At 39.5% G+C, this 16,661-nt stretch overlaps 1 protein-coding gene across 9 annotated transcripts in view; it reads left to right on the top strand.

Annotated features, from left to right (window-relative positions):
- The first annotated feature begins 2,109 nt into the window (after positions 1-2,109).
- The window catches only part of FAM184A (family with sequence similarity 184 member A), a 71,978-nt gene continuing 57,426 nt past the window's right edge, over positions 2,110-16,661 (top strand). For 2 of the 9 annotated variants that reach the window (XM_085575082.1, XM_077782254.2), the window contains exon 1: positions 2,111-2,489. In XM_085575082.1, coding sequence (XP_085431208.1) covers positions 2,322-2,489 — 168 coding nt within the window. In that variant the 5' untranslated portion in view covers positions 2,111-2,321. Of the gene's footprint in view, positions 2,490-2,770; positions 15,353-16,661 lie in introns of those variants that run through there. The other 7 variants (XM_085575084.1, XM_085575085.1, XM_085575081.1 and 4 more) reach the window with 5 other exon arrangements.

Genomic DNA, 16,661 nt, shown 5'->3' with positions numbered 1-16,661 from the left:
AGTTTGCGTAATGTCATACCTGCAGCCAGACATAACCATTACCTGTAACCAAGCTTCCCCAATCAGTATACTGCTTTAATTAGTAGTTTGACCTTCCTAGACATGAAAAATCACAGTCTCTTCTGCCACTGATATATTCTTTAATTTGATAAAACTGAATTAACAGTATGTGCTATTCATGGATGTAATCTATGGACACAGATTTGAAACAGATGCTCCTAATATTCTTTCTTCCCCTTGTATTTCATCTGTGTGAATCCCTGCCTGGGTAGGCACCATCTGTCCTTTGTTCTCTGTTGCCAGAATGGGCCACTTCAGAAGGAAAAAATATCGGTGTCAGAATTTCCTGGACAATGCAAATTCTGAGTTAAGGCAACACAGCTACTTCAGATTGGGATTAAATTATTTCTTAGTTTCCTCGTTATCCAAAATAGTTTGGGTTAACTATTTCTTTCATCATAAGAAACTTTTCCCAGAACTTCTGACCTTTTTGAAGACCTTTCTAGTGTGTTGATGCATGGAAGTTGCAGAACTCAATGCCAAGTATTTCTCTCATACTCTCACAATCAATCTGTAACATAGTAGCAAAATCTAATTGTGCCTTCTGTACAATGACCAGTATGCATCAAAGAACCTAATTTACCTCATGACCTCAGGTTGGCACTGGCAGTTTGGGTTTAGTTGGTTATTCATCATACAATACAAGCACTAATCTCTATTAGCATTGCTCTGTAATGTGGATCTCTTTTTATACTTTACTATTCCACCTACTTCTATGATTTGTAAATTCTAAGTGATCCTTTCCTCCATAACATTGCTGAGAACCACAGATTTAGCTGTATATTTTTGTGGTTTGCCTGTTTGATACCTCTGCCTGCCTACAAAGAATGCAAGCAGAGATTTTTAGAGCAGGAAAAAAAAAAAAGCAGTAAAAAGACAAACTACTCAACAGAGAGTACCAAGGACTCTGTAAAAAAGTAAGAGTGCAGAGGCTGTTAATCTGAGAATCAGATGTGTCCAACCACATTAATATATATATTCTCACAAGGCCAGAGCCTAGCAAGATTTTAAATTCTTAAAGAGGGTGGCAGTTCTCAGGAGTTGCACAGGATGGGAACTGAAAAAGAGAGCAGTCAAACCCAACCTAAAGGTCGTGCTAAATCCAGCTGTGAATCCCCTCTGGCGGGAACCTCTGTTCCATGCCCATCACTGTGCTGGCCCGCGGCTGTGCGCTGCAGAAGCAGCGCCTGTGACCCAGGAGAGACGGCCGGCTCAGCTGGATGCCTCCCCACTCGCTGCCTGGGTCACGCCAGCATTTGTGAGCGCTTCATCACAGAATCATTTTAATTGAACAGACCTTTGAGATTATGGGGTCCAATCTATGAGCAAACACCGCCTTGTCAACCCGACCACGGCACTCAGTGCCACATCCAGTCTTTTCTTTAACACCTCCAGGGGCTTCTCTGCACAGTCCATTCCAACGTTTGTCACCCTTTTCGTGAAGGAATTCCTCCTAATGTCCATCCTAAACCTCCCCTGGAGCAGCCTAAGACTCTGTCTTCTCGTCCTGTCGCTAACTGCCCGGGAAAAGCGGCCAGCCCCATAACTTCCTTCCAAACCCGAGCTAACCGGGCCAGTCCCGTGCTACCTGCTCCAATTTCCAGCGGCTCTCTGCCCGTGCCACCTCCTGCACGGAAGGACGGCACGTCCTACGCTCACACCGGTACGACGCCGGGGACCAGCTCCATCCACTCGCACCGTAGTGCGCTCCCTGGGCATGCCCCCCACCTGCTCCGGGCTCCCCACGAGGAGCAGCCCCGGGCGCTGGGCGGACGCGGCCCGGGTCTGCCGCGGAGGGGCAGCGCCGCAGGAACCCCGCTCCTCCCCGCCGCGCCCCCGCGGCCACGGGGCTGTCTCCGCCCCTCCCGCAGGAGGGCCGGCTCCCGGCTCCCGGCTGCCGGCTCCCGGGACGGGGGGCGGGAAGGGGGAGCGAGCCCGGCGCGGGCGGGGCCGGCGAGTGACGCGGCGCCGCGCGGCGTCAACAGCGCGGGGGCGGCCCCGGCACCCGCGGCCCACCCGAGCGGCCTCCCCCGCCCGGGGACGGACGGGCGCGACCGGGAGGCGAGAGGGAAGGCGGGCGCCCCTTCTCGCAGCGTCCCGAGGGCTTTGACGCCGCAGCCCGGCGGGGGCAGCGGCCGTGGGAAGCGCCCGGGGCGGGAGGAGCCGCCTCGGGCGGCGAGTCGCGGCCGGGGCGCCGGGCTCGGGGCTCGGTGCGGCGGCGGAGCCCGAGCCCGAGCGGCGGCGGGAGCCGCGCGGTGAAGATGGCGACCCCGGGCATGGGCTGGCAGCAGCCGCAGCACAGCTACGGCGGTGGCTCCTCGCCCGGCGCGGGGAAACTGGGCTCGGGCTCGGCACAGGCGGGGCTGAGCGCCGAGCACAGCGCGGACCTGCACTTCAAAATGAGCAAGAAGATCGCCCAGCTGACGAAGGTGAGGGAGGCGCGCCGGGTCCTTCGCCGCCTCGGGTGTCTTCCTCCTCCGCTCTGTTTCCTTTCGCTCCCTGCCCTCATGCGGACAGCGATGGGCCTGGAGAGGGGCACGCTGTCGGGGCTGATGGCAAATCCGGGTGGGTTGCGGCCGGATTTGTACCCCGGAGGCCGAGCCTGGAGCGCCCTCGGTCCCCGGGAGCATCCCCCGGGCGCCGCGGGCAGGAGCGCGCCGTGGTCCCGCGGGGAGAGCCGCGGGCTGGACAGGAGCCGCGCACGGGAACTGCCGCAGTACCGGCCCCCTTCGTGGTGCCCGAATCCCGCCCGACACAGCCAGGTATCCCGGTGTGCGGGAGCGGATCCCTGACTGCTAGGCTGGCACTGGTTATTTATTCTGGGGAAACTGTAGCCTCTCTTCTAGCGCTGTTACAAGCCCTTCTCCGAGTCTCTTTGAATGGAGAAATTCAAGTGATGCTTGCCTTCCCGTTTCCGAAGTGCTGTTATTTAAGGTGTGTCTGGTAATAGCTTAAATGCCTTAGATGGTGAGGGTGAAGTGTGAGAAAATTTCTGGTCTGCTGTTGCTGATTGAACGGTTTTCATTATGTCATCCCCAGCCTAGAGAATAGATTGTATCTTTGTGAGAGGCCAGATCTGCAGATTCTAGCAGTGTTTTAGTTTGTATGTTGTGTTCTGTTTACAAGTTTTAGGGAGAAAGCTTGGGAAATCAGCTGGTCTTTCTATAGAGTGAAGGTCTCGAGTGAATAATAGTGCTTTTAAATGTAAACTAAGGTGTATATAAAATACCTCACTTGTACCTATTGCAACAATAAAATTAAGACGCTAGGAGGTGTTCTTAAAGGCTATTGCTAAGGCATGTAGGCCCAATGCTTCAGATGTGATTTAATTAGAATAACTTAAAACAATGCTTTGGTGCTGTAATCTCCCTTGTGTGATGCTCAAACTGTAGGCAAATGACATTATTTAGGAAATGAGAGGCAGATTCTCTTTATTAAAGAGAAAGCAGAAGAAGTATTTTTTGTCAGGAATTTAATAGCTAAAACGCTTAAAGATAATTTTAAAGCACTGTGGGAACTGCCAGAATTCTTAACATGTATGCTAAAATGGATGAAGGTGACATTTCGTTCGAACTAAGAGTGAAGAGAATGAAGACTGCTGGCAGGCTCACAGTGGAGACAGTTCACATTTATGTACAGTTGATGCACCATTGACCAATTAATATTATTTATCGTGGCACACTGTGCACCTTACTGGGATAGCTGAAAACTGAATTCTTGTCCTTGAATTCAAAGTCCAATCCATAAAGAGAAAAGTTGAACTAAAATAAGCTGAAGGATCTCCTTGGCTTTGCTCCATGTGCATACAAATAATGAAGTAAAACATTAAAGATATTGTTACAGCTTTGTGTTCCTTAAAACATGTAAAAAGCACCTGGAGACCCTAAGTGTGTTTTTGGCTTCCTCTAAGGCCTAGGTGCATATGTGAAGTAATACGTTCAAAGAAGAATTTATATCTGTGTGTGTGCCTTTGGTATATTTTCCTTACTTTCTCTAGGAAATTACCCAGGAGTTTATTTCAGAAACAGCATTCCACTTCTGATGTGAAGTCATTTGTGTATGACCCGTGAATTCCACATCACTGGGCATGTGCCCCGTGCACTCTCACTTACTATGTGTCAGATATCTTGAGGTGGATGTGAGTTAATTATGGATTTAAATGCATGGTGCTGAAATATTTTGAACTCCTGTGTTGGAAAATGCAAAGAGAGTGAAAGCAAATACTTAAATTTTTTTTTGTTATCTACAATAGAGTTAATCTAAGATTCTATATATAGTATGCAAGTCTGCCCTGACAGAGACTTCATATTAGTGTAAATAAAATCTGTGAGTTGTTTTCTGCCGTGTATTTCAAATAATTTCAAACTATGTGTTTATGCTAGGAGTTTACAAGTGAGTTAGGCTTTTGCAGGGCTGGAGTCTTGTATGTGCAAGTCCCAGTGACTTGCAGATTCTGGCAGTGTTTTAGTTTGTATGTTATGTTCTGTTTACAAGTTTTAGGGAGAAAGCTTGGGAAATCAGCTGATTTTTCTATAGAGTGAAGGTCTCGAGTGAATAATAGTGCTTTTAAATGTAAACTGAGGTGTATATAAATACTTCACTTCTACCTATTGCAACAATAAAATTAAGATTTAAGATTAGGATTAAGATTAAAGGTATTGTATGAAATGTATTTCATTAAGGTAGAGGTGCACATTTTGACAGTTTTGTAGCTAGAAGGCTCAGGTCCTATATTTCTGTTCACCTACTTGACCTTTCAGGAAGGGAGGCTTAAAAGAATTATAGAAACTTCTGGGTGAAGTATGATCTAAAATTAGTCCTTGGGAAAGGACTCAAGCTACAGGGGAAAAATATAAACATAATAAACTTAATTTCCCTAAGTGAGACTTAAATGTCAGAGAAGAATTAACTTCACTTTGCAGAAGAATCCTTGAAGTAAGGTGTTGCAAAAAAGATTTTAGGATATTTCTGTTTAGGTCTTTTGACCAAATTCTGCTGTTCTAGCTTTGTCAAATGCTTAGCTGCATATGTGCATAACATTCCTCTTCAGTAATCTAGGACTTTATTAGGAGTACCACTTCTTAATTGTGCTTCTCAAGTTGTTTACTGTCTTATATATAAGGTACTTCTCACACGTCTTTCAACTGTTTTACCCATTTATTTAATTTATGTTCTAACTCTTCTCTAAGAATATCTTGAAGATATAATAATTCCTCCTGTGAATTTACAGCAGAAGGCATTTCTGTGGCTGGGTGAACCTAACCTAGTTTTTACCAGGTTAAAACAAACCTGTAGTAAAAGAAAATCCAAATACTCATTATCCAAGGACTACACACAGTGAAGTTAACCAGACAGCTTCTGTCTTCTGACAAAATAAATGTGACCCCATAGTTTACTTTTGCCTATCCTTGTACAGTTTTTATTATGAGCTGTGAGTAGGAGCAGAAGAAAATGCTTTCCCCACAGAGGATGAGAGTCACTCATGAATTAAATGTAAAATTCCAAAATTAGGATTCCTCAGTTATGTTTTTGCATTACTTAAAGGGAATCTGATGTTCTAGTCAAAACAATACAGGAATACAAAGTAAAAGGTGAAATTTGTTTAATAACCAGATTTAATCAGTAATTCAAAGTGAGGCAAAATAAGGTATGAATCCATTTCACCAAGCAAAACACTTCTTAAATACTTAACTATATTTTTACTTTTGGGTGGGAGAGAAAGACTTACTTGATTTAACTTTAATATGCTTAATTTGCAGGGGAAGATAAAATAAGTGGTTAGAAATGCAGGTCTGAAAAACCCAAGATGATACTTCATGTCATGTTCAAAGACTGCAGTAGACTGTAACTGAAGCAATTTTAGGTCTTCCTCTTCAATATAAACTCCTTATTTTCAGGCATTCCAGAAGATCTGTGTACCAGTTTGGGATAAAGTAGCATCTGACACAAAGATTAAAGCCAACAAGAAATAAACTGCGATTATGAGATTGCATATATGTGTTTGTACTACTGCATGCAGGAGTGATAATGCAGTGTTAAATTATGACTGCTGCAGATGGAAATATACATATATATTTAATTAGTTTGCATAAAACAACTGGATTAGAAACAAAAAGCAAGGTGCTGCCGTGCTTACATCAGTAGGAGAGAATGGCATTAGTTTTCATGATTCCCACAAGTGTTCAGGTGGCTTGTTCCTCATTTTGGATTTGTTGAGGTCTTGTTTGTTTGGGTTTCTTTTGGTTTTTTTGGGTGTTTTTGGCTCTTTATTCTTTCTCTCTTTGTGATGTAGATTGTATCTTGCATGTGATTGAGAAATCCATATCCTAAGTGTGTTGGTAAAGTTTGTTGTGCACATTTTGTGACATCAAAATAAATCTTCGACTCCTAAAGAATTGCTGCATGATTTCTGCTGTAACTATAAAAAGAGACTCTTCAGTATTGCTTCGGTTGTATGATATTTGTTGCAGAAATTTTGCATTAACTGAGCAACTCTGATGAGAAAGAAGCACCTGGTAGTATTGATGAGAAAATATAACTTGGCTATGTGCTCTTGCAGCCCAGAAAACCAACCCAGTATCCAGAGCTGTGTTAAGGGAATGTGACCAACAGGTGGAAGGAGCTGATTCTCCCCCATCTGCTTTACTCTCCTGAGATCCTGCCTGGGTGCTGTGTCCAGTTCTGGGGTCCCCAGCACAAAAAGGATGTGGACCTGCTGGAGGAAGTCCAGAGAAGGGCTCAGAAGATGGTCAGAAGGCTGTGGAGCGAGTCCAGAAGAGGCCAGAAAGATGATCAGAGGGTTGGAGCACCTCTTCTATGAAGACAGGCTGGGAGGGCTGGGCTTGTTAAGCCTGGAGAAGAGAAGGCATTGGGGAGACCTCAGAGCAGCCTTCCAGTACCTAAAGGGAACCTGCAAGAGAGCTGGACAGGGACTTTTGATAAGGCACTGTAGTGATAAGACAGGGGTGATTTGCTTTAAAGGAAAGAGGATAGATTTAGATTAGATATGAGGAAGAAGTTCTTTAATGAGAGGGTGATGAGGCACTAGAACAGGTTGCCTAGAGAAGCTGTGGATGCCCCATCCCTGGAAATGTTCAAAGCCAGGCTGGATAGGATTTTGAACAAAGTGGTGTTGTGGAAGGTGTCCCTGCCTGTGGCAGGGAGTTGGAATTGGCTGACCCTTACAGTCCTTTCCAACCCAAACTATTGTGCGATTCTGAAAGAAGAGTCTGTAAGTGCCATGAAGATGATCTCTCCCCTACAGTTAGCATTTTTGTCCATTTAATAAAAAGAAACTGTGTAAAACGCTAATATTTTTCCTTGGTACGTGCTTAGAACTTGATGGCTCAGTTTTGGAAAGATTCCAGAAAAATCAGTTCAAAGATGACGGTAACAACCTAACCAAGGCACATCATCCTTGAGTAAACAAGAAACTGGAATCCAAGACTCCTGAGACCTGACTTCTGTTCTCAATTCTTCCAACAAGTTCTTGCCTATATTTGGGAAACAAAATCTTTGATTTTCCTTCTGTCTTCCTGTGTTAGAGAGAAGTACTTAGACAATAGGCATTTATGTTGTTGTTAATCTAGTCAGTTTCTAGGGGATGTAGATACTAAATATATTTCAAAGACTGAAGAGCAAATTTGATGATTCTTAATTCAGATGCTTATGATTTTTGTTGTATGTACTCTTTTTCTGGAATGGTTAAAGGTCTCCCTCAGCTATCACAAAATGCAGTTCTGTGGAAGAAAGAGCTATAAGGTTTAACTTATATAAATGATTCTTTAAAAAATGTTTCCAGTGAAACTTGGTCAGTTTTTATTTAGAAGTATTCTGCCTCAGGAAACAACAAGTAAACCTCTTGCAGAAGGTTCATTATGCATAAAATTATAAGAAAACTTAAAAAGAAAAAAAAAGAGACTTTAAAACCAGGGAAGACATGAGAATCTAAAAATCCCTGTGTTGATGTTAGCTGTCATCGTGTTGTAGTTGATACCATTAACAGTTTTGTAAAAACTTGGGATTTAGCTTTTTAAGCAGCCTTATGTCATCTCTCCAATGTGTGTTAACACTGGCAGTAGGCCAGTGGATTTCTAGGATTGCATGAAAAGAACTGAAATTTTGAGGCAGGCGTGATTTAAGTATGTATTTTAATGTCAGTGTTTTACATATTATTCTAACTGGTAATGTGTGAATAAATATTATGTTACTACATTAAAAATACTAGTAAGTACTAAAAGAGCTAAAAATATAATATTAAGTATTCAATTAATTTACATTTCTCTGGAAATATTTAACTTTGTTTTGTGTTAATTATTCCAAAGATAGCTGAAGTAAGTCCTCTGAGAAGGGACAGACTTCTCAGGTAGTCTCTGAAGAAGAAATGAGAAACTTGCTCCAGAAATATAGTGATAGTGTCTAACTATCTTAAGATTTTTTTTTTTAATCATGCTAGTGTAGTCTCCATCTTTCCTGTCAGACTCTTTCCATGTGGTATTCCAACTATTCTGCAGTAATTATGATCTTAGCAAGGGATATTCACAGAGGAGAAGTTTTCTGTATCCATGATAGTATAAGGAGAAAGCTAGAACTGGGTAAGAATGTCATGTCTTTAATAACATCTTATATAGTTCAGAAGAAGTAAGTAGAGCTTTCAGGCTCTCAATATCTTCTTCAGAACTTCAATAAAATCATCAGTTACTGTCTTTGTCTAAATACTTTCTAGTTGATGCACTATGAATTGCTTTAACGCAGCTGTGGCTTATAATTTAGACCTGAAGAGGTCTAAATTTCTTACTATCCACGTTTTGTAGGACAAAAATTATGGAATTTGGTGATTAATAATGGTCACATAGCTCTCAAGTGGTTCTTCCCTTCATTATCATTGCAAACCTGTAGGACTGCAGGGGTTCTCTGTTGGCCTGATGTGGGTATGTTTTAGAGCTCAGTGTTGTGATGTGTGAATTGGGTCAATGACTTTACAGTCTTTCATCACAAGACATCAAGAAGAAAGAAAGAGGACAAGAATGAAATATTTTTAATATAAAAAGAAATATACTCAAATTAATTCCTGTGCTCTCCACCCACATAGTTTTAATGGTTGACTGGTAAATCGGAGTTCTTCTGAGGCCACCGATAACTTCACGTTCTAAAGTTTCCTGTAGATGTGTGCAGTTGAAAGTGTGATGTTGAAGAACTGTCTGATCACACATTCACATATGTTACTAGTCTAAAATGCCTCCTTAATACACTTGTGGATGTATCAGCTTCTTGGAGATTATTTTTGTTTGGTTGTGTTTTTTTCCTCATTTTACAAACATCCAAAAGAATAATAAAAATGAAGAGAGAAATAAACTGAGGAGGAGGATAAATGACATGGCAGCTGGGGATATAGTTTAGTGGTGAACTTGCAAGTGTTAGGTTTACAGTTGGACTTGATGATCTTAAGAGTCATTAGGTTGGAAAAGATCCTTAAGATTCTGTAGGCATCCTCTTGTTTATTGTTCACTGCCAGAATTAGACAATATAAAGTTACAAGGAGCTGGAAGACTGTGAGATGTTATTGCTCTGGTCGGTACTTCAGCTTTTAAATCCTACACATCAACACTTTAAGGATATTCAAAGAAAAACTGAAAAGATGTGGATTTTACTACTAATGTCAGTGTTAACAACATGTCAACATTCAAAAACTAAAGAAGGAAGAGAATTCAGGACATAAACGAAACCTGATATTGCAACACCCATGAAGTTTAAAATCTACCAACCTTTAGCTGCTTTCATATAAGACAATCTAAACATTATTTAAAAATTAAAAAATATTTTGAATATATATTTATTTAGGGTTTTATTGTTTTTACTGTTTCAGCTAAGTACTGCTTTATGAAAGAAGGCTTTTGCAATTTTCTTTTTAGATGGAAGTGCCAGTTCAGAGTTAAGAATGCAGTACTAAAATGCTTTCCTTCAGATGTAAAAGCTGTAAACTGAAGAGCCTTTTATGTATATTTGAAAAAGGAAATCAGTAGTTGAACTCTGTAACTGTACAAGGTATTTATAGATTAATTATTTCATACACTTGAGCATAAATTAGTATGGGCACAGCACTCTGAAGTACTCAATCCTTTAAGGAGTTTTGATTTGACAAGTCTTACCAAAATGTATCAGCAGAAGACAATCTGGTGGGTTTTTTGGTGTTGCTTTTTTGGTGTTGTTGTTGGTATTTGAAATATCACGAATGTGCAAAGAATTTGTTTCAAATTGACAGACAGCACTTCTTTAGGAGAAGTCAGATTGCAATTTAATATTAAACATTGTGGTTTTGTGCTTTCTTCAAGCACAGTAAAAGTGTATTTGGCAGCAGCATTGCTTTATATATTATCTGTATATTACTGTATTGTCATGCTATCACTTGGTTATGCATACTTTATTTTTTAATGTCTAGAAGTACAATTAGAGGTGTATTTGTACCCAATACATGCATAGAAGTGTTATTTGTTGCAAGTAATTGTTTTGGTACAGCAACTTCTAGCCTTGAGTAGTTTCTAAGCACTTAAATTATTTCAATATCTCATTCTCTGAACTCAGGCTTTGGCTTTAATAAAAACAGTAATTTTTTTAGTGATACTACTTCACCCTTCCAAATGTCCATTGAAGCTTCATTCTACTTTGAGCTGTACAAAGGAGGAGGGCGTTACCTTAAAATATTTTGTCACTAACTTTTTCTAACTGTTTACAGGCTTGCTGCTAAATAAACCCAGCAAATCTCAATATAACATTATGAAATCAGATGTATATGTCTCTTGGCTGATACAAGTTTGGCAGTAGTAAGCCAGGCATCTGTATTTTTCTTATGACTGATGTCATACCAGTAACCAAAGGCATTGCATTCCAAAAATAACGAGAAGAAACAAAACAGTCTAAAGCTATTCACCATCTTGTCCTACTTAATGCACATTACCTGGTTCTGTTTCCTCAGCCAGGCTCTTCTAACTGAATCTAGAAGGCTAGGAGGAGGGAGAACCTTTTGCTGAGGTTGTCACTTGACTCAGATCAAAATGACAGCTTTTAAAAATAGCTAATGTTAAAAAGTTCATGAAGTCCTTCTTCAAGATGTTGCCATTAAATGAAAGACAGCCTTTTAGCTACAAGAAGTAGTATGAGGTGAATATGAGAAGTACTAGTTTTCTATTTTAATTTTTATGTGATTAAAGTAATATTTTCAGCCAGTGTCCTAAAATTTAATTTCTAAAAACCTGAATTGTAATGTGTTCAGAAAACAGGTGTACTATAATCCAAAGATTTTTATTTGAACAGTGTTTTTGCTCACAATGTGACTGAAAGTAATAACTTTTAGTAAAGGGTATCTGACACTGCCTTCTCAGATCTAGTATTTTGCATTATGGATGCTGATGTGTTTGGATAGGTTGTACTAAAATGTATTGCAGTAATCTTCTGTGACTGCCTTTGTCCTTTTAAAACTTGACAAATGAAGATAATGGGAAATTATTTCTTTAATAAGGATTAAGGAAAAGGACTTGTTTTTTTTATTTTACTGCTTTGTGTAATTGTAAGTGTAGGTTTTACACTTAAAATGTAGTAATAATAAGTAATCAATTGTATGTTTATACCTAAAAAAAGGCAAAACACCTTGAAAATCTATGTATGTCTTTCTTCTCAGCCTTAACCTATGTTGTCAACATAGCTTATTTACTGAAGAAAGTACTTTGTTGTGACAGAATGGTAGAAATTTATTTGAAATTTTGGATCCATTATTTTGTCTGTGTTGTTCACTAGCTTTCCATATATTGTCTAACATTATTAGAGTTATAGGTCATAAAATTCAACCAGTTCTTTCCCCAACCCCCATTTTTCTTCTTTTAAAAATATATGTCCATTTGCTTTATGCTGAGGTTTTTGACACAAAGCTCAGTTTACATATTCTTTGAGCTGACCTGGAAGTGTTCTGTGGCCATTCTTTCTATTCCTGTGATTCTTGTCTTCCTTTATTTCTGTGCTCTGTTTCACCACATGTGAATGGTCCACACTGTGGATTGAAAAGGTATATATGGCAATTTGGTGTATTACGTATATTCTGTCTTGCCTCCAAATATCTAATGCCTGAGACCATAATTCTTATCACTTTGGGCAGACACTGCATTAGGAGCTGTGTTCTGAACAAGTGAAGAGCCTGAAGCAAGTTTAGCCTCTGTTGGTTTGCGTCCTTTTCTATCGCTATGAGTTGACACTCTAGAATAAACTAGATTTCAAATAACAGATTGTTGGAGGGTGAGGTGTGTTGTTGGTTGCTGGAGTTTTTTTGTTTTGTTTTGGGTTTTTTTGACAAAGCTGTTTGTAACTATTTTCCTCTAATGGAAATTGTAAAATGTTTTGGGATGGGGTTTTGTACTACATACAGATCATAAACTCTAGCTCCTCCATGGGCCTATATGAAATTTTGATAAAGTTGGTCCCTTAGTTAAAGTCCTAACTCACAAGTTATGTTCAACTCTACATTCACTATTAATCTTGAGCCTCATCTCTTCTCATGTATAGAAGAGGAATTCTTATAAGAAAAGGGAGAGACTTTTTTAAAGCTTTAGAAAGAAATGAACAGAATTCCCTGATCTTGGAAGTATAAAATCCCAGCTGTTTTGTCAAAGAATTGAGAGTAGTCTTAAGTTTACCTACAAGAACTAATTTTATCAAATAACACAATCTATATGTGCAAAGAACACATATGTATACTGTATGTGCATTTCTTGGGAGGCTCTCCCCTTGGGAAGAGGATCTTTGACAGGCTCTTTGCCTGTGGGCTGCGTTGGGGCTGTGTTGAATTTTTCTCATGGCCCGTGTTGCCCTTTGGCTACGGGGGTGGGTGGCAGCCACGGCTCTCCGTGGTACCCAGTGTGGGGCTGCCTCCACATCTTATCCTCACTGGCACTGGTGTCAACAGCAACCAAGTCTGACTTGGTTTTTGCAGACAAGTACATTTCCCTACTGGCAAGATCTCGTTAGAGACCCAGCTTATATAACTACAATTTCCCAAATGTTTTATGTAGTCGGTGTGGCAAGCTATAACATTGATTCTGCTGAGCACTATGGAGGTAAGTGCAGTGAATTATTTCTCTGAAAGTGTGTGCCATGCTGTTTTGTAGTGTCTTCTCAGAAACCTGGCAGACTAAAAAAAAAAAAGTACTTAAGTGAAAATTAAAAATAGGCACTGGTATTTTTCTAAGTTCTTTCAATTACTAAATTAAGAAATGTTTGAGAATATTTGAATTAGTATCAGCATTTTCTTAATTTTGTCAGGACCCTGAAAGAGGGGTTTATGTTTGATATTTGAAAGCTGACTTATGGAATGTGCAACAAAAATGGATTCATTACTTGGTTTTATTCTATTTTGAAATAACTGTATTTTTTAGCTTTAAAGGGTCTTAAGAAACTGAAAATGCAATTGTCTTGTCATAAAATTCACTAATGGTATGTCTTTTATTTCTGGATGTTGCTCAATGTATTTTAGGTTCACAAGTCCTCAAAATAAGAGGAAATTACCTCTTGGAACAACATACTACTAAAACCTCTTACTTCGGTGATTAATAAAAAACAGTGATCAGGTTTGTAAGATGAGTACTATTTTCACCCTTTTACTCCACTTAGATGCTACTACTTCTTGTTTTAGGAAGCTCTGAACTTAATATTACTCTGCTGAGAGAAAATTCATTTGTTTGTATATGGAATAATTTTGTAGAATGAGGATCTCTAGAGATCTGTGTACCTGAAAGGCTAAAATCAGATACGTAAGTATTCAAAAAATAAATCTGAAAGTAAATGCAGCTCTCAGACAAACACAACTTGAGAATAGCCCCTAGGCCTATCCTGCTTTCCTTGAAGCAATTTAAGGTCTAGTCATATAGCAGATATGTCAACTATAAGTCTAGATAGGTGATTAGAGGGTAAATGGGATTCTCTCTCACAGGGAGAGAAATTGAGGAATTTTTACATCTGTCACTAAATCTTTTTTATTTTTATTTTTTTTCTTTACTATGTTTCTCAAGATTTAAATGTCTTGGGAAATTGCCTGAAGCTACTATGCTACAGATTTGTGATGGTTTTTTATGGCATTACCTGACTGATAGAGGTTGCCAGAACAGAAAAGGGGTTTTGATTTGATGTTGGTACTGCCACACCTATCCCAGCACAAGGGTATTGATTTGTGGTTGCAAGTACATCCCAAGTGAGCCTGTAACAGGAGGCAATAGTTGTTTCCAGTTGAATGAATAATGAATTGGGACACACAATAAATTAGTTGGATGTTGCACTGAGTTCTGGTGTATTTTATGTCTGGTTCTGTGATGGAAGACTGCCCAAAATATAGGCAGTGTACTGAGAACTTAATGAAAACTCTGGAAAACTGAGAGGTACAAGGACCTGTTTAACCTTTTATCTCTAAAATGAGACATTTCTGAAATGTACATAGCTCTGTTTTTATGCATCAAGTTTGTTCATTTTTTATTAACTTACCATTAAAAAAACCTTACACTTTCATGGAAGATATTTTGTTTTGGAAGCTGTATTGTATGCAGTCTCTTTAACCCTTAAACTATATGTAGCAAGCAATAGAAATTCTCTTAAAGTATAGATTAAAATGCGGGAGAGGATCTGCTGGAAACAGAACAGAGCTAAATATCAAAAACTTTTATCTTTATTAGAACCTTTCCAGACTCTGTAATGGAAGCAGTAGTGGATCAGTAGCTGAAGATACTTGTGCTTAATGTGTAAAAGTGATGTTAAAAACCCACCAACAAACCAAAGCTTAAATGATATTTGCTAGCTAATTTGAAATTCAACTCTGAAAAAAGTACTGGAAAACTTAAGCAAATTTGCTGGTAGCTGTTAAGTGTCTAAATCTGAAAAACAAACTGTTCCATGCTTTCTCTTTCAAGTTAAGTTATGAGTTATAATTTTTTGTATTGAATTACAGCTGGTGTATTGACAGCTGTGTTGTACATAGAATAGTCTTAAAATGGGCCTTGGAATGATATCTCAGTTTGTTCTTTGTATGTGAGTTGTATATGAGTTCTTTGTGTATGAGTTTGTAATACTTAAATTTTTGTCTTAACTAATTGTATATTTTGCAATATGCCACCAACTTAGCTTATTTTTTGTTTCCCTTATTGTGTAAAAAGTGGAAGATTTTTGCAGCAGTAGTCAGAACTAAGCATGTTTGTGTGAGACACTGAATATATTTATACTGACAGCTGCGTGATACAGACCTGTACCCACCAGAGGCCTTGAGGTAATTATTTAATGTGAAGTTGCACACAAGTGCTCAGTGATTTTTTTTTTCCTTTCTCACAAACCTACTTGTTTGATTCATATGTATGCCTTGATTTAAGATTGCCACTGTTTTCTCATTTGTTGATTTTAAAAAGAGGAAGTAATAGAGGTTGAAGAAAGAAGACTTCTTGGTTTTCCTTTAATCATCTTTGTCATGTTAGCTATCACAGATTTTCTTCTTAGGCTAGCTAATAACAGCCAAAACCTGAGGTCTCAATGAAGATTCTTATTTGACTGACCCATCAGGTGTGGGGAATTTTTCTTTGAAGTGAAAAATTCTGAACAGTCTTACCTATGGAATTCTGTATGATGAATTGCTTGAAGAACAGGCATTAATGTTTCCCATTTTAGTGGAATAAAGTAAGTATTGTAAAAGAGGCAAATCTGGCAAATAGTTTACAATATAAGTACTCTTAAAATAAGCTCCTTGTATTCCAGCTGCCAAACAGAAACAGTAGTAGAAACCTTAATTGAAATTGCATGAGACAAGAACATTTGCTAGGGTAGCTCTCCAAAAGATTATCTCACTTAGGAAGTTTGGATTCAACTGGATAGCCATAATAAAAAGTATAGCTGTTGAACTGAGTGTTCAGGATTCTACTTGCATTGTTAATGTGATGAATAGAAAAAAAGAGGTGCTTTAGGACAAAACAGTATAATTAAATGTTTTTATGAGAGCATCAATTTTCTTATAGGTCTCTGATGGAGATACTACAGTTTTCCTACTTACATGTACAAATGGTTTTTTCCTCTTTTTTATTGAATGATTTAGAAAACTTGTGGTGGAGGGAACTGCACAAAGTTTAAGTAGATAGACACGATACTATGAGAAAAAATGTATTTGGTCTTTTTTTTTTTTTTGTTATGACTTTTTAAGGAAATTTCAAATCGGTTACATCTCCACTGTTCTTTGTCATGTGCCTTTGAGTCTTGTTTATATGTGTGCTAGCCAGGTAGACATTTAAGTAGACGAAAAGCTATCTGAACCTCTGGACTTAGTGGTCAATTGTGTGAACCTAGATGAGGGCTGGTGGGCCCTAGAGGCCATTCTGTTTAACATCTTTGTTAGGAGCTGGATGATGAGACAGAGTGCGCACTCAGCACGTTTGTAGCCAATAGAAAAGTGGGACAAGGGGTTGGTAAAACAGATACGGATGGGTGTGCTGCTGTTCGGAGCTGGACAGGCTGGAGGAATGCACTGACAGGAACCTCATGCAAAGGCCTATCTGGGGCAGCAGTGGGGACGTGGATGGAATTGACTGGCTGGA

Source organism: Lonchura striata, chromosome 3, assembly GCF_050655825.1.
Source record: "Lonchura striata isolate lonStrDom1 chromosome 3, ASM5065582v1, whole genome shotgun sequence".
Taxonomy (NCBI): domain Eukaryota; kingdom Metazoa; phylum Chordata; class Aves; order Passeriformes; family Estrildidae; genus Lonchura; species Lonchura striata.
The sequence above is the reverse complement of the archived record's forward strand: the minus strand, read 5'-3'. Positions and strand labels throughout refer to the sequence as shown.